The sequence below is a fragment of the Mobula hypostoma genome, chromosome 6 (assembly GCF_963921235.1).
Source record: "Mobula hypostoma chromosome 6, sMobHyp1.1, whole genome shotgun sequence".
NCBI lineage: Eukaryota > Metazoa > Chordata > Chondrichthyes > Myliobatiformes > Myliobatidae > Mobula > Mobula hypostoma.
Genome location: NC_086102.1, coordinates 171296181 through 171315554, shown reverse-complemented (window position 1 = coordinate 171315554; position 19374 = coordinate 171296181). Strand labels below are relative to the sequence as shown.

The window sequence follows — 19374 nt, the reverse complement described above, 5'->3', positions numbered from 1 at the left end:
AACCAGTACCTCTAAGAAAACAGGCCTACACATTGTAGAGCGTTATAAGTGAATTCTTAATAAATAAATCGGGGAGGGAAATTTTGGATTAGGTCTCCTATGGTAAAGAATCCTCTGGAATGTAACCCCCGTGAAACCATTTAGTGCCCATCGTAATCTCGTTAAAACATAACACGGGGTGGTGGGATCAGTACGTGTACTCAGTATTGAGTTTGCAACCACCATGTACAAAAGATTAAAACGAATGTGATATGATGCTGGCTTCAAGCTGAAGGTTGTTGATTTTGCTAAAGGAACGAATAATTCTGCAGCTGCTGTGAAGTTTAGTGTAAACGAGAAACAAGTGAGGGAGTGGAGAAAGGCAGAGGACACGCTGAGGGAAATGCCAAAGACAAAATATGCAAACCGTGGGAAAACATGCCAGTGGCCAGAACTGGAAGAAAAGGTTTTAGAGTGGGTGAATCACCAGCAATCGTCTGGATACATTGTTACCAGAGAAATGATTCGTGTTTAAGCGTTGAAATGGAACGAAAAACATCGTGAGGTCAGCGAAAATTTCAAAGCTACGCAAAGTTGGTGCACCCGATTTATGAATAGACATGATCTTGTGTTGAGACAAAAAACAAAGGTTGCTCAGAAATTTTCCGCGGGGCGTTTATGTCCAAAAACGCTGCTGGGTGGGCGAAGCGGGTTGCTTGAAGTGGGTTAAAGAGGTGTGGCGTTGATGTCCCAAAGGTTTTGGGAAGGAAAAATCACTACTTGTCTGGGACATGTTCAAAGTGCACTTGTCAGGTGAGCCGAAAGCAGTATTGAAAGCTGAAAATACGGACATTGCGGTCATCCCCGGTGGTTTGATGTCCGTGCTCCAGTCACTAGATGTGAGTTTAAACAAACCATTCAAAGAATTCGTGGGTCGACAGTGGAACGAATTTGACTCAAAAACAGCCAATAAATACGACCTGTCTTCCGTGTATTCGTTTTTCCAAAGTTGGCACCTTCTGTATAAGCCGACCCCCTAATCTTAGGACCAAAATTTAGGGCCAAATTCTCGGCTTATACACTGGAATTTACGGTGTATAAATGTCAAGGATCCCAACACAGATCCCTGTTATATACCACTCGTCATGGGCTTCTAATCATAATATCAACGCTCCAGTCATCACCTTCTGTGTTCTGTCACCAAGCCCTAATGTCAGTTTTATTTCCCACTATATAGATGACCCCTGAATCTGAAGGGGAACGAGAACGTGATCGTGAACGTGAAAGAGACCGGGATAGAAGAGACAAAGAAAGGAGCAGGGATGATGAAAAAGAAAGAAACAGACACAGATCACAATCAAAACATAAATCACCTAGAAAACCTACTAACAAAGATACGGTATATATATATATATATATATATATATATTTCTATATTATTTGGATGAAAATTTTCAGCTTTACATAAGGATGTGGAAATTTCTGTTGGTCAAAATGCTAAGTAAAGGTTGTCCTCAGATTATGAATGCCAAACTTCTGGACGTTCCTGCATACAAACAAGCTCCCATAATATTAACAGATCTGCAGGGATCTTTTTGGGGGTCTCTACACTTTGCAATTTTTATAAATGACTTGGATGAGGAAGTGACATTGGTGGATTATTAAGTTTGCAGTTGACACCAAAGTTGGTGGTATTGTAGTTGTCGTAAGTTACCATAGGACAGAGACAGATTCGGTAAGATTTAATTTATTAATCACATGTACATCAAAACATACAGTGAATATGCCATTTGCGTTAACAACCAACACAGTCTGAGGATGTGCTCAGGGCACCTGACAGGTGTTGCCACACATTCCACCACATGCACACAGTATTCAGCAGAAGAACACACTGCCAACATACAACAAGCAACAACAGCAAAACAAACTCCTTCTCCACACCCCCATTGTAGGAGATGGGTGAAGTGGCAGGTGGAGTTCTGTCTAGAAAAATTTGAAGTGATTCACTTTGGAAGATTGAACTTAAAGGCAGAGTAAAAGGCCAATGTCAGAATTCTTAGCAGTGTGGAGGAACACAGGAATCTTGGGGTCCAAGACTACTTGTCCCTCAAAATTGCCATGCAGATTAATAGGGTGGTTAAGAAAGCGAGTGATGTGTTGGTCTTCATTAGTTGGGAGATCAAGTTCAAGAGCCATAAGGTAATTGTAGCTTTATTAAACTGGTTGGACCACTCTTACAGAATATTGTGTTCATTTCTGGTCACCTTATTATAGGATGTGGAATCCTCAGAAAGGGTAGAGAGGACATTTGCCAGGATGTTACCTGAATTTAGAGAACGAGTCTTATGATGATCGGTTGAGTGAGCTAGGCCTTTTCTCTTTAGAGCAAAGGAGGATGATGGGTGACTTAATAAAAACATATGAGACTTTGAGACAGAGCGGAGAAACAGCACCATGTTTCCAGGGTGACAGTGGCTAATACCAAAGGACATCTGTTTAAGGACACTAGATGAAAGTTCAGGGGAGATTTTGGAAGTAGGTGTTTTACATTGAGATTGGTAAGTGCATTTAACACTTTGCTGGGTGTAGTAGCAGAAGGTAATACAAATAACTATATAACAATTACAGCACGAAAACAGGCCATCTCGGCCCTTCTAGTCAGTGCCAAACTCTCTCACCTAGTCTCACCGACCTACCCTCCATTCCTTTCCTGTCCATATATCTATCCAATTTAACTTTAAACAACAACATCGAACCTGCCTCAACCACTTCTGCTGGGAGCTCGTTCCACACAGCTACCACTCTCTGAGTAAAGAAGTTCCCCCTCATGTTACCCCTAAACTTTTGCCCTTTAACTCTCAACTCATGTCCTCTTGTTTGACTCTCCCCCACTCTCAATGGAAAAAGCCCCCCTTGTAATTTTAAATACCTCTATCAAGTCCCCCCTCAACCTTCTACGCTCCAAAGAATAAAGACCTAACTTGTTCAACCTTTCTCTGTAATTCAGGAGATGAATCCCAGGCAACATTTTAGTAAATCTCCTCTGTACTCTCTCAATTTTATTAACATCTTTCCTATAATTTGGTGACCAGAACTGTACACAATACTCCAAATTTGGTCTCACCAATGCCTTATACAATTTCAACATTACATCCCAACTCCTATGCTCATGCTCTGATTAATAAGGGCCAGCATACCAAAAGCTTTCTTCACCACCCTATCCACATGAGATTCCACCTTCAGGGAACTATGCACCGTTATTCCTAGATCCCTCTGTTCTACTGCATTCTTCAATGCCCTACCGTTTACCATGTATGTCCTATTCTGATTAGCCCTACCAAAATGTAGCACCTCACATTTTTCAGCATTAAACTCCATCTGCCATCTTTCAACCCACTCTTCTAACTGGCCTAAATCTCTCTGCAAGCTTTGAAAACCTATTTCATTATCCACAACGCCACCTGCCTCAGTATCATCTGCATACTTACCAATCCAATTTACCACCCCATCATCCAGATCATTAATATATATGACAAATAACATTGGACCCAGTGCAGATCCCTGAGGCACACCGCTACACACCATCCTCCAATCTGATACACAGTTATCCACCACTACTCTCTCTGGCGTCTCCCATCCAGCCACTGCTGAATCCATTTTACTACTTCGATATTAATGCCTAAATGATTGAACCCTCCTAACTAACCTTCCGTGTGAAACCTTGTCAAAGGCCTTACTGAAGTCCATATATATACATCCACCACTTTACCCTCATCAACTTTTCTAGTAACCTCATCAAAAAATTCAATAAGATTTGTCAAACATGACCTTCCACACACAAATCCATGTTGACTGTTCCTAATCAGACCCTGTCTGTCCAGATAATTATATATACCATCTTTTAAGAATACTTTCCATCAATTTACCCACCACTGACGTCAAACTCACAGACCAATAATTGCTAGGTTTACTCTTAGAACCCTTTTTAAATAGGGACATTTAAGACTTTTAAGATAGGCACATGGATGTAGGAAAAATGGAGGGTTGTAAGTTGTATAAGAGGAAAGGGTTAGATTGATCATAGAGTAGTTTTATATAGGTCAGCACATCATCATGGGATGAGGAGCCCGTACTGTATCGTATGTTTCTATGCTCTATCTTCTAAATTAATTTTATATTTTAACATTTTATGAACAGCAGAACCAGTGTTCGTTCTCTCTCCCCCTCCCCCTCCCTCTCTCGCGCTCTCTCTTTCTTTTCCTCCTCCCCCCTATTCAGGAAACGATCTTTCTTGTTGGTTTCATGTGCTTTTAATGCAATTCTGTGGAGGCTTGTTAAACTATATCAAGAAAATTTCTGATTTAATGAGTAAAATTAACTTACGGATCTCTGTAAAACTGAAATGCTTTCATTCCCCAGGGAGGGACTATGTTGCCGGAATCTTCCATTGGTTTTATTTGATCATCAGTTATCTTTTCTCACTTTGCAGAACATTGCAGTCTTGTTCATTTTCAGATCGATTTTTCAATACAATAATATAATTTCAGAAGTGATTACAAATTGTGGTGAAACTTGCAGAAATGTTAAACTTCTGTCTCATCAATTAGAAACAGGTGCAATTACTTTGCCCTTCAAGTCAATTTTGAAGAATATGATCTTGACTTTATTTATACCGTTGTTTTCATTTCTCTATCTTCTCTTAAAAGATGCACTTAACTAGTTTATTTGTATTTGTTATTCATGGGAATTTTATGTAAAATAGTTCATTGGCTTACGTTTTTGAATTGTTTCTTGGAATGCCACTGATATGCTTAGTTAATAATGGTCCTCTTCAATTTTTTCCAGAATGATCCCATTTTATTCATAGTTGCTTGCTCTGTTCAATCATATTGAAATGGGTGCTTGATTCCAACTTATAGAAACATAGAAAACATACAGCACAATACAGGCCCTTCAGCCCACAAAGCTGTGCCAAACATGTCCCTACCTTAGAACTACCTAGACTTTACCTATAGCCCTCTACTTTTCTAAGCTCCATGTAGTCATCCAGGAGTCTCTTAGAAGACCCTATCGTTTACGCCTCCGCCGGCAGCCCATTCCATGCACTCACCACTCTGTGTATATAAAAAAAACAACTTACCCCTGACACCTTCTCTGTACCTCCTTCCAAGCACCTTAGAACTATGCCCTCTTGTGCTAGCCAGTTCAACCCTGGGAAAAAGCCTCTATCCACGCGATCAATGTCTCATTATCTTGTACACGTTTCACATCACCTCTCATCCTCCGTCGCTCCAAGGAGAAAAACACCTATTCTCATCAGCCATGCTCCCCAGTCCAGGCAAGATCCTTGTAAGTCTCCTCTGCACCCTTTTTATAGTTTCCACATCCTTCCTGTAGTGAGGTGACTAGAACTGAGCACAGTACTCCAAGTGGGGTCTGACCAGGGTCCTGTATAGCTGCAAATTACCTTTCGGCTCTTAAACTCAGTCCCACGATTGATGAAGGCCAATGCACCGTGTGCCGCCTTAACCACAGAGTCAACCTGCATAGCAGATTTGAGTGTCCTATGGACTCGGACCCCAAGATCCCCGATCCTCCACACTGCCAAGAGTCTTGCTATTAATGCTATATTCTGCCATCATATTTGACCTACTAAAATGAACCACCTCACCCTTATCTGGATAGAACTCCATCTGCCACTTCTCAGCCCAGTTTTGCATCCTATCAATGTCCCCCTGTAACCTCTGACAGCCCTCCACACCATCCACAACACCCCCTTTGTGTCATCAGCAAATTACTAACCCATCCCTCCACTTCCTCATCTAGGTCATTTATAAAAAATCACAAAGAGCAAGGGTCCCAGAACAGATCCCTGAGGCACACCACTGGTCACCGACCTCCATACAGAATATGACCCGTCTACAACCACTCTTTGCCTTCTGTGGGCAAGCCAGTTCTGGATCCACAAGGCAATATCCCTTTGGATCCCATGCCTCCTTACTTTCTCAATAAGCCTTGCATGGGGTACCTTATCAAATGCCATGCTAAAATCCATATACATTACATCTACGGCTCTACCTTCATCAATGTGTTCAGTCACATCCTCAAAAAAATTCAATCAGGCTCGTAAGGCACAACCTGCCTTTGAGAAAGCTATGCTGACCATCCCTAGTCCGTATTATGCCTCTCTAAATGTTCATAAATCCTGCCTCTCAGGATCTTTTCCATCAACTTACCAACCACTGAAGTAAGACTCACTGGCCTATAATTTCCTGGGCAATCCCTACTCCCTTTTTTGAATAAGGGAACAACATCAGCAACTTTCCAGTCCTCCAGAACCTCTCCCGTCCTCATTGATGATGCAAAGGTCTTTGCCAGAGGCTCAGTAATCTCCTTCGCTTCCCACAGTAGCCTGGGGTACATCCCATCCGGTCCCAGGGACTTATCCAACTTGATGCTTTCCAAAAGCTCCAGCACATTCTCTTTCTTAATATCTACATTCTCAAGCTTTTCAGTCCACTGCAAGTCCTCCCTACAATCGCCAAGATCCTTTTGAAGTATTCATTAAGTTCCTCTGGTGCCATACACACTTTTCCATTGTCACATTTGATTGGTCCTACTTTCTCACGCCTTATCCTCTTGTGCAGTGGTCCTTAACCTCCGGGCTGCGGACCGAAGCATTGCCGCAAGGAATGTAGTGGTGCATTCTCTGTGGCGTAGATGTTGGCCCAGATCAGAGGCGACACAGTGGCTCTGATCTGAGCTGACATTTACGTGCCAGGCAGCACCTAATTAATTAGCTTGTTTATCTCAGCTTTTCTCTTTAAGATGTGCTGGATGCGTTCTAGCTATTGCTGTACCGCTGCATTCTTCGTGGCAATGTATCGGTCCGTGGCCTGGAGGTTGGGGATCACTGCTCTCGTGTGACTAACTCAGCTGTAGGTCTGCTGGTGATGAAAGGGTAGTGATGGTAGATTTATTCCATATCGTGTCCATCTTTGTCACTTTTAATTTTACCAAAAAACAACTTATAATTTCATTTAAAAATTAAATCATGAAATTAGAAATAAGTTCCACCACTTTTACCATGCTACAGAGCTCCAGAATGTGGAAAGCAGGAAGATAGCCCCGGCATCTGCGCAAGATAATTATGGGTTTGGGAGACTGGCAGTAGTTTTGGATAGGAAAACCATTAAGTTTCTTTTGATATTTAAGTTGAATTGTGTTGGGTCCAATTTTTACTTTGCCTTTGCTGCGTATAGGTATTGATTGGTGATGGGAACTGACTTATTGTATTTTCTGTTCACAGGCAAACTGGGAAACTTCCGATAGTGAGCTAAGTGAAGGGGAACTGGAAAAACGGAGGCGAACGCTCCTTCAACAACTTGATGATGACCAATAATTTACCCATCTATGTTTGAATTATTTAAGGCAAAAATTTGGTGAGGGCAGTCTTTTAACACTCAAAATGATTAAATGTAATTTACAATGCTTTGACACTTGTAATTTTTACAGGGGATATGATTTGTGAAACCAGTATAGATCCCTCAGACTTTCAATATGTGAGCCACAGTGTTTCCTTATTATGTAGATAAATCCGTCTGATTCCAAGATCTGCCAGCTTAAGTTTGGGTGAATATCATGCTACAGTACTCTATATCCATCATGGGTCTTAAAGCTTGCCCATAGTTTCTTGAAGAGCACCTGAAAGCTGCATCTGGTGTGTTTTTGTATCCAACAGCAAGCTGTGGATACCAGAAACTAAGCAGTTTGTGTATGCTTTTGTAAAGTTGAAGATGAGCCGGTGCCCAGAATTTGCCTAGAAATTGTTCTGCCTGCTTGACTTTCAAAACGGGAATAGCCAATCACAATGGAATTTTGTGATTAAAAGGTTTTATTTTGCCATCATACATTATGATGTTAGCAAAAATCCTAGGTAATCAAAAAGAACTTAATTGAACTGGTTATAACTAGTAAGATAGCATGGCTCTTTCCTAATGTTCAGTGTGTGAAGTATCTGCTATTTCTAACACAAATAGTTTTTTTTTTGCATCCAACTGAACAAAGCTAGCTGTGTTGAGACCTAGGATGTTTGAGTTACCCTTTAAAATGTTTGGTCATTGTGCATTACTGAATATATTACAATATAAAATATATTAGATAGTTGTGCCATTAAACTGTAGCAGGATTTCATTTTGCTTGAAGAAATACAAAACCGAATTTATTCTGGAAGTCTTGGTAGCTTCAATGCCTGTTTTAGTGTAGCTAATTTTGTATTTAAGGACATTTTTATTGTAATTTGCCTTTTGGAAAACTGTAACAGAACATTTTTGGAGCATGATGCAGGAAATAAAGCTTGTACCTGTAGCAGAGTTCATTTCCTAAACAGTAAGACAAATTTTATTGAAGTTGTTCTAAAATTTAATTTTTCCAGGGCATGAAATGCAGCAGAGGGTTTATTTTCCATCTCTGTATATACTTGTGTCTGAAATACTTAAGTGTTGCTCAGAAAGGGAGCAGAATATTTTTGTATGTTTTATCAGAGAAACATTAAAATTTGTTTTCTGCTGAAAGATGTCTATTATGAATTGTTGTTGGCATAACAATATAAACCCAGACACAAAACACTGGGTAGAAGGAACACATCTGCAGGTGTGCTTTCCCAGCTGCAGTTTGCAAAACTACCACTTTTCCCATTGTTTGTTACAACAGCAGCCTTGTGTATAGGTGACCAGAAATGGGTAAAGCTTTATCCTCAATAGCGTGGTTTTGGCAGTTTCAGAAAAAGACCATTTAAAAATTGTTTTTCTGAGCCTTGGGGATCTTCACGTTTTAGTTCTCACACTAGATTCATCAAAACATCAGAACAACAGTTTTTTGGTGGTGCAATTCTGAAATAGTCAACATAATTCCATTGATACTGGTCTATTTTGGCTGCATCATTTATCAGTTCATGCATTCCTTGTATCTGAATAACGTGATACCAGAATGAGAACTGGTAGCAAAAATGGTAGATGCAAGGTTAATTATGACATTTATGAAAAGTTTTAATCAGCTCAAGGATGAGAGAGGTACTGTGGGCATGATTTGGGAGTTAGTAAACAGGACTAGGCAGAAGACTAGGTTACCACAAACTAATGGCACATTCAGCCTGTTTCTGTGTTAATAGTGCTCTATGAGAGCATGTCAGATCACCTTAGGGCTGCTTATTCGCATTCACAAGCTTATAACTGTATAAATGTTATTTTAGCCATAACTGAGAATATCAAAGTCAGGGTTCATTTACCCTTGTAAATAGTTAGCTGGTGGTGACATAACATTTCTGCTGCAACAGTGGAAGGGCAGTTTGTCTTATTCTTGATGTTTCTAGTGGGAATGCTGTTTGATTTTATTAATCCCTGTCACAGGATTCAAAACTTCGAATTACTTCACATTCTTAGGATCAAGTCCAAGGAAACAAAAAAGACAAAAGTAAAACATGGATTTTGCCTTTTCTGCCAGCCCTCAAACTAAAGCATTGTGTCACTTACATTTTACTACCCAAAATATTGTAGGATCTAAATTTTCTGGGGTAATATCACTAACTGTGTAGTTTCAGATTTAGCTTGTGTATGTTTGCCCTTGCTTGCTTGTGCATCTAGACACCTAGGATGCAACAGCCATGTTCGACCATGACCAATGAAGGCCTCAGATGTTTCAATTCATTGCCAGTCTATTTCTCACAGCTCGTGATTGGAAAAACAATATCCCTTAATGGGGATTATTCCATCTTGTATGCATTTCTTGGGTTTGCCTAGAAATACATTGGACAATTGACTATATTTGTGTAGTAGTGTAAAGAAGTTTATTTGACCAAATGCCATTAACAAATTTTGTTTCTATTTTTTTATAAAACAATTCTATTTTGCCAACAAGCAGGAAACTTAAAAGTACGTGAGCAGAACATGTCAACATTCCAGTCAGTGATCCAGAACAAGGTAATTTTTCCTCATCAAATCTCCATCTTAAAATTTAGGTGTTGTGCATTAGCTTGAAATTTAGTCAGTTGACCCCCTTGCCACCAAAATTAAATCCTGTACTTGTTTACTTGTTCATGGACAAAGGACTCAGTCTTGTCATGTTCTATGCAGCATATACACACCATGTAGAATTGATAGAAAGCAAGTGATTTTAAAACTAAGTTTACAGTGAAATTGTAAGCAGAAGTTAATCTGGTAATGATTAGCCAAAACTTGGTCACTGTCATTTTAGTTAAATATAAAAACAGAACTATAAGTTAAAATAACATTCAAATTGTATAGGACAGCTGTCGCAATATTTTTTAAACAATATGTACAATATTACCCAGAGGCTATAGTGAATCAAAGAACTGTAAAAAACCATAAAAATGCACTGATTTCTTAGCAAAATATCTGTACATTTAGAATAGCATTATCTAAATATAACTACACTGTTCAAATCAAAAAAAAAATGCCAGTCACAAGTGGGTCACATGAGCCAAATGCATACAGGAAGGAATTCAGTGGTTAAATACTATACAATAAATTTTACAATCAACATGGCGAGGCAATGCAACCAAGGAGATTAAAATGAAGCCAAATGGCACATTTTCAAAGTACATTTTCTATTTCAACTGTTGAAAATTGTTAATATATAATTTTACACCATTTTATTTCCAGTAACAAATTTCTACTTTTGGTCCTCATGCTTTAATACTGTTTAGTGAAGGGGTTAATAGCTTAGTCATATCTACAAGTTTTTCCCAATCATTCATACTCTGTACGTATATAACATTTTCCTTTGTCCTGAGACAGCAGCTGCAGAATTGACTGTTCCATTATTTTTGACACTGCTGGAAAACAAGTATTGCAGCTGTTGATCAGTCAATTTTGATCAACTACAGTGAAGAGTTGCTTCTCTATTTAAATCACCAAATTCCACATGGTTTCAGTGTCTTGGATAGAGCCAACAAAACAACACAAGTACAGTGATCAGTCTTCAAATGAAATCCGAACTTACACTGCCATGGTAGTTTATGACAGCTATTCCACATGCATTATTCTTTATCTCCAAACAAGCATATCTATCCTTCCTGGTTTCAACATTATATTTTGTGTCAAAATTAAAAGTTTAGAATTCACAACTTTAGTTCACAACCTTGTTAATTAATGCAATATTGTAAAACTTACCAGTTGTTATGTCAACAACTTTAGCAACAATATGCAGTTAAGCTTGAGAGGAAATGTTATGTTGAGGCACTTGTCAACGTAGGCTGAATAAATCTGCTAGCCCACAGCTTGCCCGTGATTCTTCCTCTTGTCCTAACTCCAGTTTCCAACAGCATGCCACTCTAGCAGGTATGTGGTAACAAACAAACACCACACAAATATCATAACATTCAAACACACTCATACTCTCCACACATCTCTTCTCCATCACAATGCCAGTTCAGCGCTGTTCACTGAGCGCAAACTTTGTTCATCAAAACGCCTTCTCACACTCCTCCTCACCGCATCTGCACGCCTGTACGGTTGGTTCCTAAGATCTGTGTAGAAATAAAGTTCAAATTAAAACTTGTAACAAGACAATAAATATTTCAAATATTTTATTGTGTATCAGAAGACAGTCTAGCAAAGCAGCTTGTGTATAGTGATCAATAAAAATATTTAAGTACATGTACATCAAAAATACTAACTAGAATTGGTTAACCTTCATTTTTGCAGAATTTTCTTTCCAAGGTGCTTTTTGGTTTTTAACTAGGTAATTTAAAAAAAGTCACCTAATTAAATGTGATTACATTTCATACCTACTTTCCTGGTCACATCCTTTCTACACTGACCAACTCATTTCATGGTACAGGTGACCTCAAGTATTACGGCTGTTCAGCTAATGGGAATTTGCTCTTAAAAGAACTTACAAATCAGTGAAAAATTTGAGATACAGAATAAAATTCCTTCTCATGGAAGTGACATGGAAAAAGTGTAAATAAACCAACACAAATTTTTTGCTACTCACTATTCTGAGACGCAGTTTCATTCATGGAAAATTGTAACGTGGATCATTTTCTAGAACTGTAAGCCCCTTCCAATAATACAGAGGCCACCTGTATTGCACTTCCATTCAAATATATAATATTTTGTAATCTAACTACACCATAAATTTTAGTTTTAACTTTATTCACAGTTTTTAAGAATTTTCCCCATTTTGGAATTTGTTTAAATGCTGTGAAATGGAAATTATTTTCAGTAACATCTGTGCCCCTTATTTGGATGAGGAGAATTAAGTCATAAACTGGGTGTTTGAGGTACAATCCAGGGGCATCAAGTAGATAAAATCAGGTTACTTGAATGGAAAAATGAAGTAATTCACTTTTGTGGTTAAAAACTAGAAGAGTATCTTTTAAAAGGTTAAAAATGATTTGTGTTCACAAGGAATCAGAGGATACTTGTATGCTAATTGACTGACTGGCAATTAACACGCAGCAAAAGAAAAATAAGGCAGACAGGAGGTTGAAGTTATTTTGATATGATCTGAGTACGAGTCGAGATGTCTTACTGCAATTATATAGAGTCAGTTATACAGCACAGAAATGGTCCTTCTACCAGACTAATCCAGGCTGACAATAATTCACATCTACACCAATCCCATTCATTTACATTAGGCTTCTAGCCCTCTACGCCTTTCCTATGGCAACTCGATTCCTCTGTGGAAAACTTGCCCCTTAAAATATTCCATTTTTCCTTCTTTCCTTAAGCCCATTCCCTCTAGTTCTACACTCCCCTACCCTGAGAAAAACCCATTTATGTGCATCACATTTATAAAACCAGTAAGGTCACCCCTCACCCTTCTATGCTGTGTAAATAACCAAGCCTATCCAATACCTCCTTGTAAATTAAGCTTTCCATTTCAGGCCACAGCCTGGCGAATCTCTTCTGCACTCCCACCAGTGCCACATCATCACTCTTGTAGTTTTGCAGCAACAATTTTAAACAATATCCTAGTGCGGCCCAGTATTTTGCACAGCTGCATCAAAGGGTCACATTGAATACTTGTCTTTCTGTGCATCATCTCTCCAAAGGTCCCTGTTATTTACTGCCAGTAACTGACATTCCAAATTGCAGTCCCTCACACTTGCCTGGATTCAATTACTTATACCATCACTCTGCCCAACTTTCCAGCCGATCTAACCTTAGATCTTGTTAGCTCTCCACAAAAAAAAACGGCGACTCCACCAATTTTTGTATCATCAGCCAATTTACTAATGAGTACCTGTATTCTCATCCAAGTAATTTATAATATGACAAACAACAATGGTTCCAGCACCAAACCCTGCAACACACCACTGGTTACTGACTTTCAGTCAGGGAGAAAAAGAACTCTCCACCATTACATTCAACCTTCTTATCACCAAGCCGACTTTAGCAATTCTTATATAGTGGTCAACCTTTTAGCAAATTTGTTTCAGAACACTTCTCCACACCACTCCCCCACCAAGCCACGTATTTCATCTGTCTCTTCCCTCCTGCAGAATAAGTTGATTAAGTCGATCTGTAGCAGGAATGAGAGATGAAATAGTTTAATTGAAAAGTAATTTTGGGAAAGGATTTAGAAAAGTAGAGAATGCTCTTTTTGGTTTAGTGTGGGGGAGGTGAGTGTTGCAGAAGAAGACTAAATGCTGGAGTTGGAGGATTAATACACAATTAAAGATACCAAAGAATTGGAGAGAAAGCAGGAGGTGAAATGTTTTCTTCAGAGTACTGCGAGTTAAGTGATAAATAACCAAGATTTCATGTAAATAGGCTCTAGGTTTACATTTATACTAGACTTTGAACATTTAAATTTTTCTTTAGATAGAATGCAGGATGGAAGGCCACTTGCAAAATTAATTATAGAAATGTGGGATAGCATGACTGAGCATTACAGGTTGAGGAATTCAGTTTATTGTGTTTGTGTGTGTGGTGGGGATATGGTAGGCTTACAGATCTCTTTCCTGCCAAAAATCCCAAAACTGCATTCAGTGATTCTGCTTAGAAGGCTTTGCAATTATAATTTCCAGAAATAAGTGACTGCTGTGATCTTTCAGGTCTTGAACCAACTATTCTTGCTGTAAAATTATCTTAGTCTTTCTGAGCAAAGCTTCTAGTACAGTTCTGAGTCCTGGGGCTACAAATTCTGCAGAAGATGGAGGTCAAAATTTAGGTGAATGTGTTGACTGAGTTCTTGCTTGCTCGTTGAGAAACTCATGGCTAGGTGTTGGTCCGTAACTGTTGTGTCTGAAGTTATAACTACCACTCAAACTATCTGGCTAAGTTGATTTTATGAATGTGGTCTGTGATTCTGTCAAATGTTATATGAAGTTAAAATTTTGTTTTCAAATATGTGGACAAGGTGGTAAATATTGGTAAAGGTGCTGAGGAAGAGGATTTCTTGGAATGTATGCGGGATGGTTTTTTGAACCAACATGTCGAGGAACCAACTAGAGAGCAGGCTATTCTGGACTGGGTTTTGAGCAATGAGGAAGGGTTAATTAGCGATCTTGTCGTGAGAGGCCCCTTGGGTAAGAGTGACCATAATATGGTGGAATTCTTCATTAAGATGGAGAGTGACATAGTTAATTCAGAAACAAAGGTTCTGAACTTAAAGAAGGGTAACTTTGAAGGTATGAGACGTGAATTAGCTAAGATAGACTGGCAAATGACACTTAAAGGATTGACGGTGGATATGCAATGGCAAGCATTTAAAGGTTGCATGGATGAACTACAACAATTGTTCATCCCAGTTTGGCAAAAGAATAAATCAAGGAAGGTAGTGCACCCGTGGCTGACAAGAGAAATTAGGGATAGTATCAATTCCAAAGAAGTAGCATACAAATTAGCCAGAGAAAGTGGCTCATCTGAGGACTGGGAGAAATTCAGAGTTCAGCAGAGGAGGACAAAGGGCTTAATTAGGAAGGGGAAAAAAGATTATGAGAGAAAACTGGCGGGGAACATAAAAACGGACTGTAAAAGCTTTTATAGATATGTAAAAAGGAAAAGACTGGTAAAGACAAATGTAGGTCCCCTGCAGACAGAAACAGGTGAATTGATTATGGGGAGCAAGGACATGGCAGACCAATTGAATAATTACTTTGGTTCTGTCTTCACTAAGGAGGACATAAATAATCTTCCAGAAATAGTAAGGGACAGAGGGTCCAGTGAGATGGAGGAACTGAGTGAAATACATGTTAGTAGGGAAGTGGTGTTAGGTAAATTGAAGGGATTGAAGGCAGATAAATCCCCAGGGCCAGATGGTCTGCATCCTAGAGTGCTTAAGGAAGTAGCCCAAGAAATAGTGGATGCATTAGTGATAATTTTTCAAAACTCATTAGATTCTGGATTAGTTCCTGAGGATTGGAGGGTGGCTAATGTAACCCCACTTTTTAAAAAAGGAGGGAGAGAGAAACCGGGGAATTATAGACCGGTTAGCCTAACATTGGTGGTGGGGAAACTGCTGGAGTCAGTTATCAAGGATGTGATAACAGCACATTTGGAAAGCGGTGAAATGATCGGACAAAGTCAGCATGGATTTGTGAAAGGAAAATCATGTCTGACGAATCTCATAGAATTTTTTGAGGATGTAACTAGTAGAGTGGATAGGGGAGAACCAGTGGATGTGGTATATTTGGATTTTCAAAAGGCTTTTGACAAGGTCCCACACAGGAGATTAGTGTGCAAACTTAAAGCACACGGTATTGGGGGTAAGGTATTGGTGTGGGTGGAGAATTGGTTAGCAGACAGGAAGCAAAGAGTGGGAGTAAACGGGACCTTTTCAGAATGGCAGGCGGTGACTAGTGGGGTACCGCAAGGCTCAGTGCTGGGACCCCAGTTGTTTACAATATATATTAATGACTTGGATGAGGGAATTAAATGCAGCATCTCTAAGTTTGCGGATGACATGAAGCTGGGTGGCAGTGTTAGCAGTGAGGAGGATGCTAAGAGGATGCAGAGTGACTTGGATAGGTTGGGTGAGTGGGCAAACTCATGGCAGATGCAATTAATGTGGATAAATGTGAAGTTATCCACTTTGGTGGCAAAAATAGGAAAACAGATTATTATCTGAATAGTGGCCGATTAGGAAAAGGGGAGGTGCAACGAGACCTGGGTGTCATTATACACCAGTCATTGAAAGTGGGCATGCAGGTACAGCAGGCGGTGAAAAAGGCGAATGGTATGCTGGCATTTATAGCAAGAGGATTCGAGTACAGGAGCAGGGAGGTACTACTGCAGTTGTACAAGGCCTTGGTGAGACCACACCTGGAGTATTGTGTGCAGTTTTGGTCCCCTAATCTGAGGAAAGACATCTTTGCCATAGAGGGAGTACAAAGAAGGTTCACCAGATTGATTCCTGGGATGGCAGGACTTTCATATGAAGAAAGACTGGATGAACTGGGCTTGTACTCGTTGGAATTTAGAAGATTGAGGGGGGATCTGATTGAAACGTATAAGATCCTAAAGGGATTGGACAGGCTAGATGCAGGAAGATTGTTCCCGATGTTGGGGAAGTCCAGAACGAGGGGTCACAGTTTGAGGATAGAGGGGAAGCCATTTAGGACCGAGATTAGGAAAAACTTCTTCACACAGAGAGTGGTGAATCTGTGGAATTCTCTGCCACAGGAAACTGTTGAGGCCAGTTCATTGGCTATGTTTAAGAGGGAGTTAGATATGGCCCTTGTGGCTACAGGAGTCAGGGGGTATGGAGGGAAGGCTGGGGCGGGGTTCTGAGTTGGATGATCAGCCATGATCATAATAAATGGCGGTGCAGGCTCGAAGGGCCGAATGGCCTACTCCTGCAACTATTTTCTATGTTTCTATTTCATCATCTTCCCTAATTTTATTATCTTATTTTCTAATCAAATTTTACATAGTAAATGGGTATTGCCTAATGAACCTGGTTTAATTAGGGAGCATAAGGTAAAGGAACTCTTAGGAGGCTGTGATCATAATATGATAGAATTCACCCTGCAATTTGAAAGGTAGATAAAAATCAAATGTATCAGTATTATAGTGGAGCATGAGAGAGGAGCTGGCTAAAGCTGATTGGAAGGGGACACTCAGGGATGCACTCAGACACTCAGAGCAGCAATGGCTGGAGTTTCTGGGAACAATTTGGAAGGCACAAGATAGATATATCCCAAAGAAGTAGTATTCTATAGTCAGGATGACACAACCGTGGCTGACGGGGGAAGTCAAAGCCAAAGAAAGGATATATATTAGCAAAAAATAGTGGGAAATTAGGGGGTTGGCAAGCTTTCAAGAGCCAACAAAAGGCAAATAAAAAAAAGTCATAAAGAGGGAAAGGCTGGATTACAAAGGTAAGCTAGCCAATAATATCAAAGAGGACGCCAAAAGTTTCTTCAGATATATAAAAAGTAAAGGAGAGGCAAGAGTAATATTGGACTGCTGAAAAGGTAGTAGTGGAAAAGGAAATGGCAGATGAATTAAATATGTATTTTGCATCTATCTTCACTGTGGAACACTCAAACAATTATGCCAGAAGTTTGAGAGTGTCAGGGGGCAGAAGGGAGCAGTGTTATCACTAAGGAGAAGATGCTTGGGAAGCTGAAATGTCTGAAGGTAGATTACTCATCTGAACGAGGGAGCTGAAGAGATTGTGGAGAAATTAGTCTAGATCTTTCAAGAAACAATAGATTCCGACATGGTTCCGGAAGACTGGAAAATTGCAAATGTCACTCCACTCTTCAAGAAGGGAGGGAGGCAGAAGAAAGGAAATTATAGGCCAATTAATCTGACCTCAGAGGTTGGGAAGATGTTGGAGTTGATTGTTAAGGCTGTGGTTTCAGAGTACATGATAAAATAAACCAAAGTCAGCATGATTTCCTTAAAGGAAAATCTTGCCTGAAAAATTTTGAAATTCTTTGAGGAAATAACAAGCAGGATAAACAAAGGAGAATTGTTGTATTCTTGGATTTTCAGGTGGCTTTGCACAGGCTGCTTAACAAGAACCTATGGTATTACAGTAAACATACTAGCATGGATAGAGCATTGGCAGGATGCAGGAAGTGGAAACAAAGGAAGCCTTTTTTTGATGGCTGCCAGTGACTAGTTACGTAAATGATTTGGATGACAGAATTGATGTCTTTGTGGCCAACTTTGCGGACAATATGAAAATAGGTGGAGGAGCAGGTAGTGTTGAGGAAGCAGGGAAGCTGCAGAAAGACTTGGACAGTTTGGAAGTATGGGCAAAGAAGTGGCAGATGGAATATAGTGTAGGGAAGTGTATGGTCATGCACTTTGGTAGAAGGGATAAAGGCATAGCCTATGGGGAGAAAATTAAATAATCCGATGTGACTTGGGAGTCCTCGTACAGTATTCCCTAAAGGTTAATTTGCAGGTTAAGTCGGTGGTGAAGAAGGCAAGTGCAATGTTAGCATTCATTTCAAGAGGCCTAGAATATAAAAGCCAGGATGTAAAGCAGAGGCTTCATAAGGCACTAACTAGTCAGACATTACTTCGGGAGTACTGTGAGCAGTTTGGGTCCCTTATGAATGAATGTGCTGACATTAGAGAGGGTTCAGACAAGGTTCACAAGAATGATTCTGGGAAGCAAAAGCTTATCATAGGAGTAGCAACTGATGGCTCTGGGCCTTTACTTGCTGAAATTTAGGAGCGTGTCCGGGGTGGGGGGGGGGGGTCATCAAATGGTGAAAGGCCAAGATAGAGTGGATGTAGAGAAGATGTTTCCTATGATGGGGGAGTCTGGGACCAGAGGGCACAACCTCAGAATAGAGGAATGTCCAATTAGAACTGAGATGAGGAGGAATTTCTTTAGCCAGAAGGTGGTGAATCTGTGGAATTCGTTGCCACAAGCGGCAGTGGGGCCAGGTCATTGAATGTATTTAAGGAGGAGGTTGATATATTCTTAATTAGTCAGGGTATAAAAGGTTACAGGGAGAGGGCACTGGATTTATTGAGTGAGACTTTTTTTTTGCAGATTTTACTCATTAATTGAAACTCCTAATAGCACCTGAGCACATGAAGCTGACAATATCACTCCTCAGATTACCTGATCAGAAAGGTCTTTTGAAAGTTTTTAAAAAGCAGAAGTTAGAGACGGTTCATGTGTTTCAAATATCACCGCAGATTCCAAGAGCTAACTAATCTACCAATGGTACAAGGACTCAGGAGAAATGTAACATGATCAGGCAAAGGTTTTGTGAAAGGAAAATTGGTTCACCTTGGTGGTGATGTGTTAGCATCAATAGGTTAGTTGGATGATAAGGAATAAATGGGCCATCAGATCACTAAGAAGAAGTCGCACACAAGAAGTGCTATACCTTTGGTTGAAACAACCTATATTAAAGACCTGGATAAATGGGCCAAACAAATACATACCCTA

The 19374-nt window shown here is 39.8% G+C and overlaps 2 protein-coding genes across 11 annotated transcripts in view; one reads left to right on the top strand and one right to left on the bottom strand.

Annotated features, from left to right (window-relative positions):
* prpf40a (PRP40 pre-mRNA processing factor 40 homolog A) overlaps window positions 1-8553 on the top strand; it is an 85201-nt gene extending 76648 nt beyond the window's left edge. The window contains exons 26-27 of one of the 5 annotated variants that reach the window (XM_063052264.1): window positions 1217-1378; window positions 7289-8553. In XM_063052264.1, coding sequence (XP_062908334.1) covers window positions 1217-1378; window positions 7289-7381 — 255 coding nt within the window. In that variant the 3' untranslated portion in view covers window positions 7382-8553. The remainder of the gene's footprint in view (window positions 1-1216; window positions 1379-7288) is intronic. The other 4 variants (XM_063052262.1, XM_063052263.1, XM_063052265.1 and 1 more) reach the window with 4 other exon arrangements.
* Window positions 8554-9500: 947 nt separating this feature from the next.
* fmnl2a (formin-like 2a) overlaps window positions 9501-19374 on the bottom strand; it is a 249783-nt gene continuing 239909 nt past the window's right edge. For 2 of the 6 annotated variants that reach the window (XM_063052256.1, XM_063052258.1), the window contains exon 27: window positions 9507-11524. Coding sequence is in view for 4 of the 6 variants with exons in the window: in XM_063052258.1 (XP_062908328.1) it covers window positions 11486-11524 (39 nt within the window). In the remaining 2 variants the exon portion in view is untranslated. Of the gene's footprint in view, window positions 11525-19374 lie in introns of all 6 variants that reach the window. The other 4 variants (XM_063052259.1, XM_063052255.1, XM_063052254.1 and 1 more) reach the window with 4 other exon arrangements.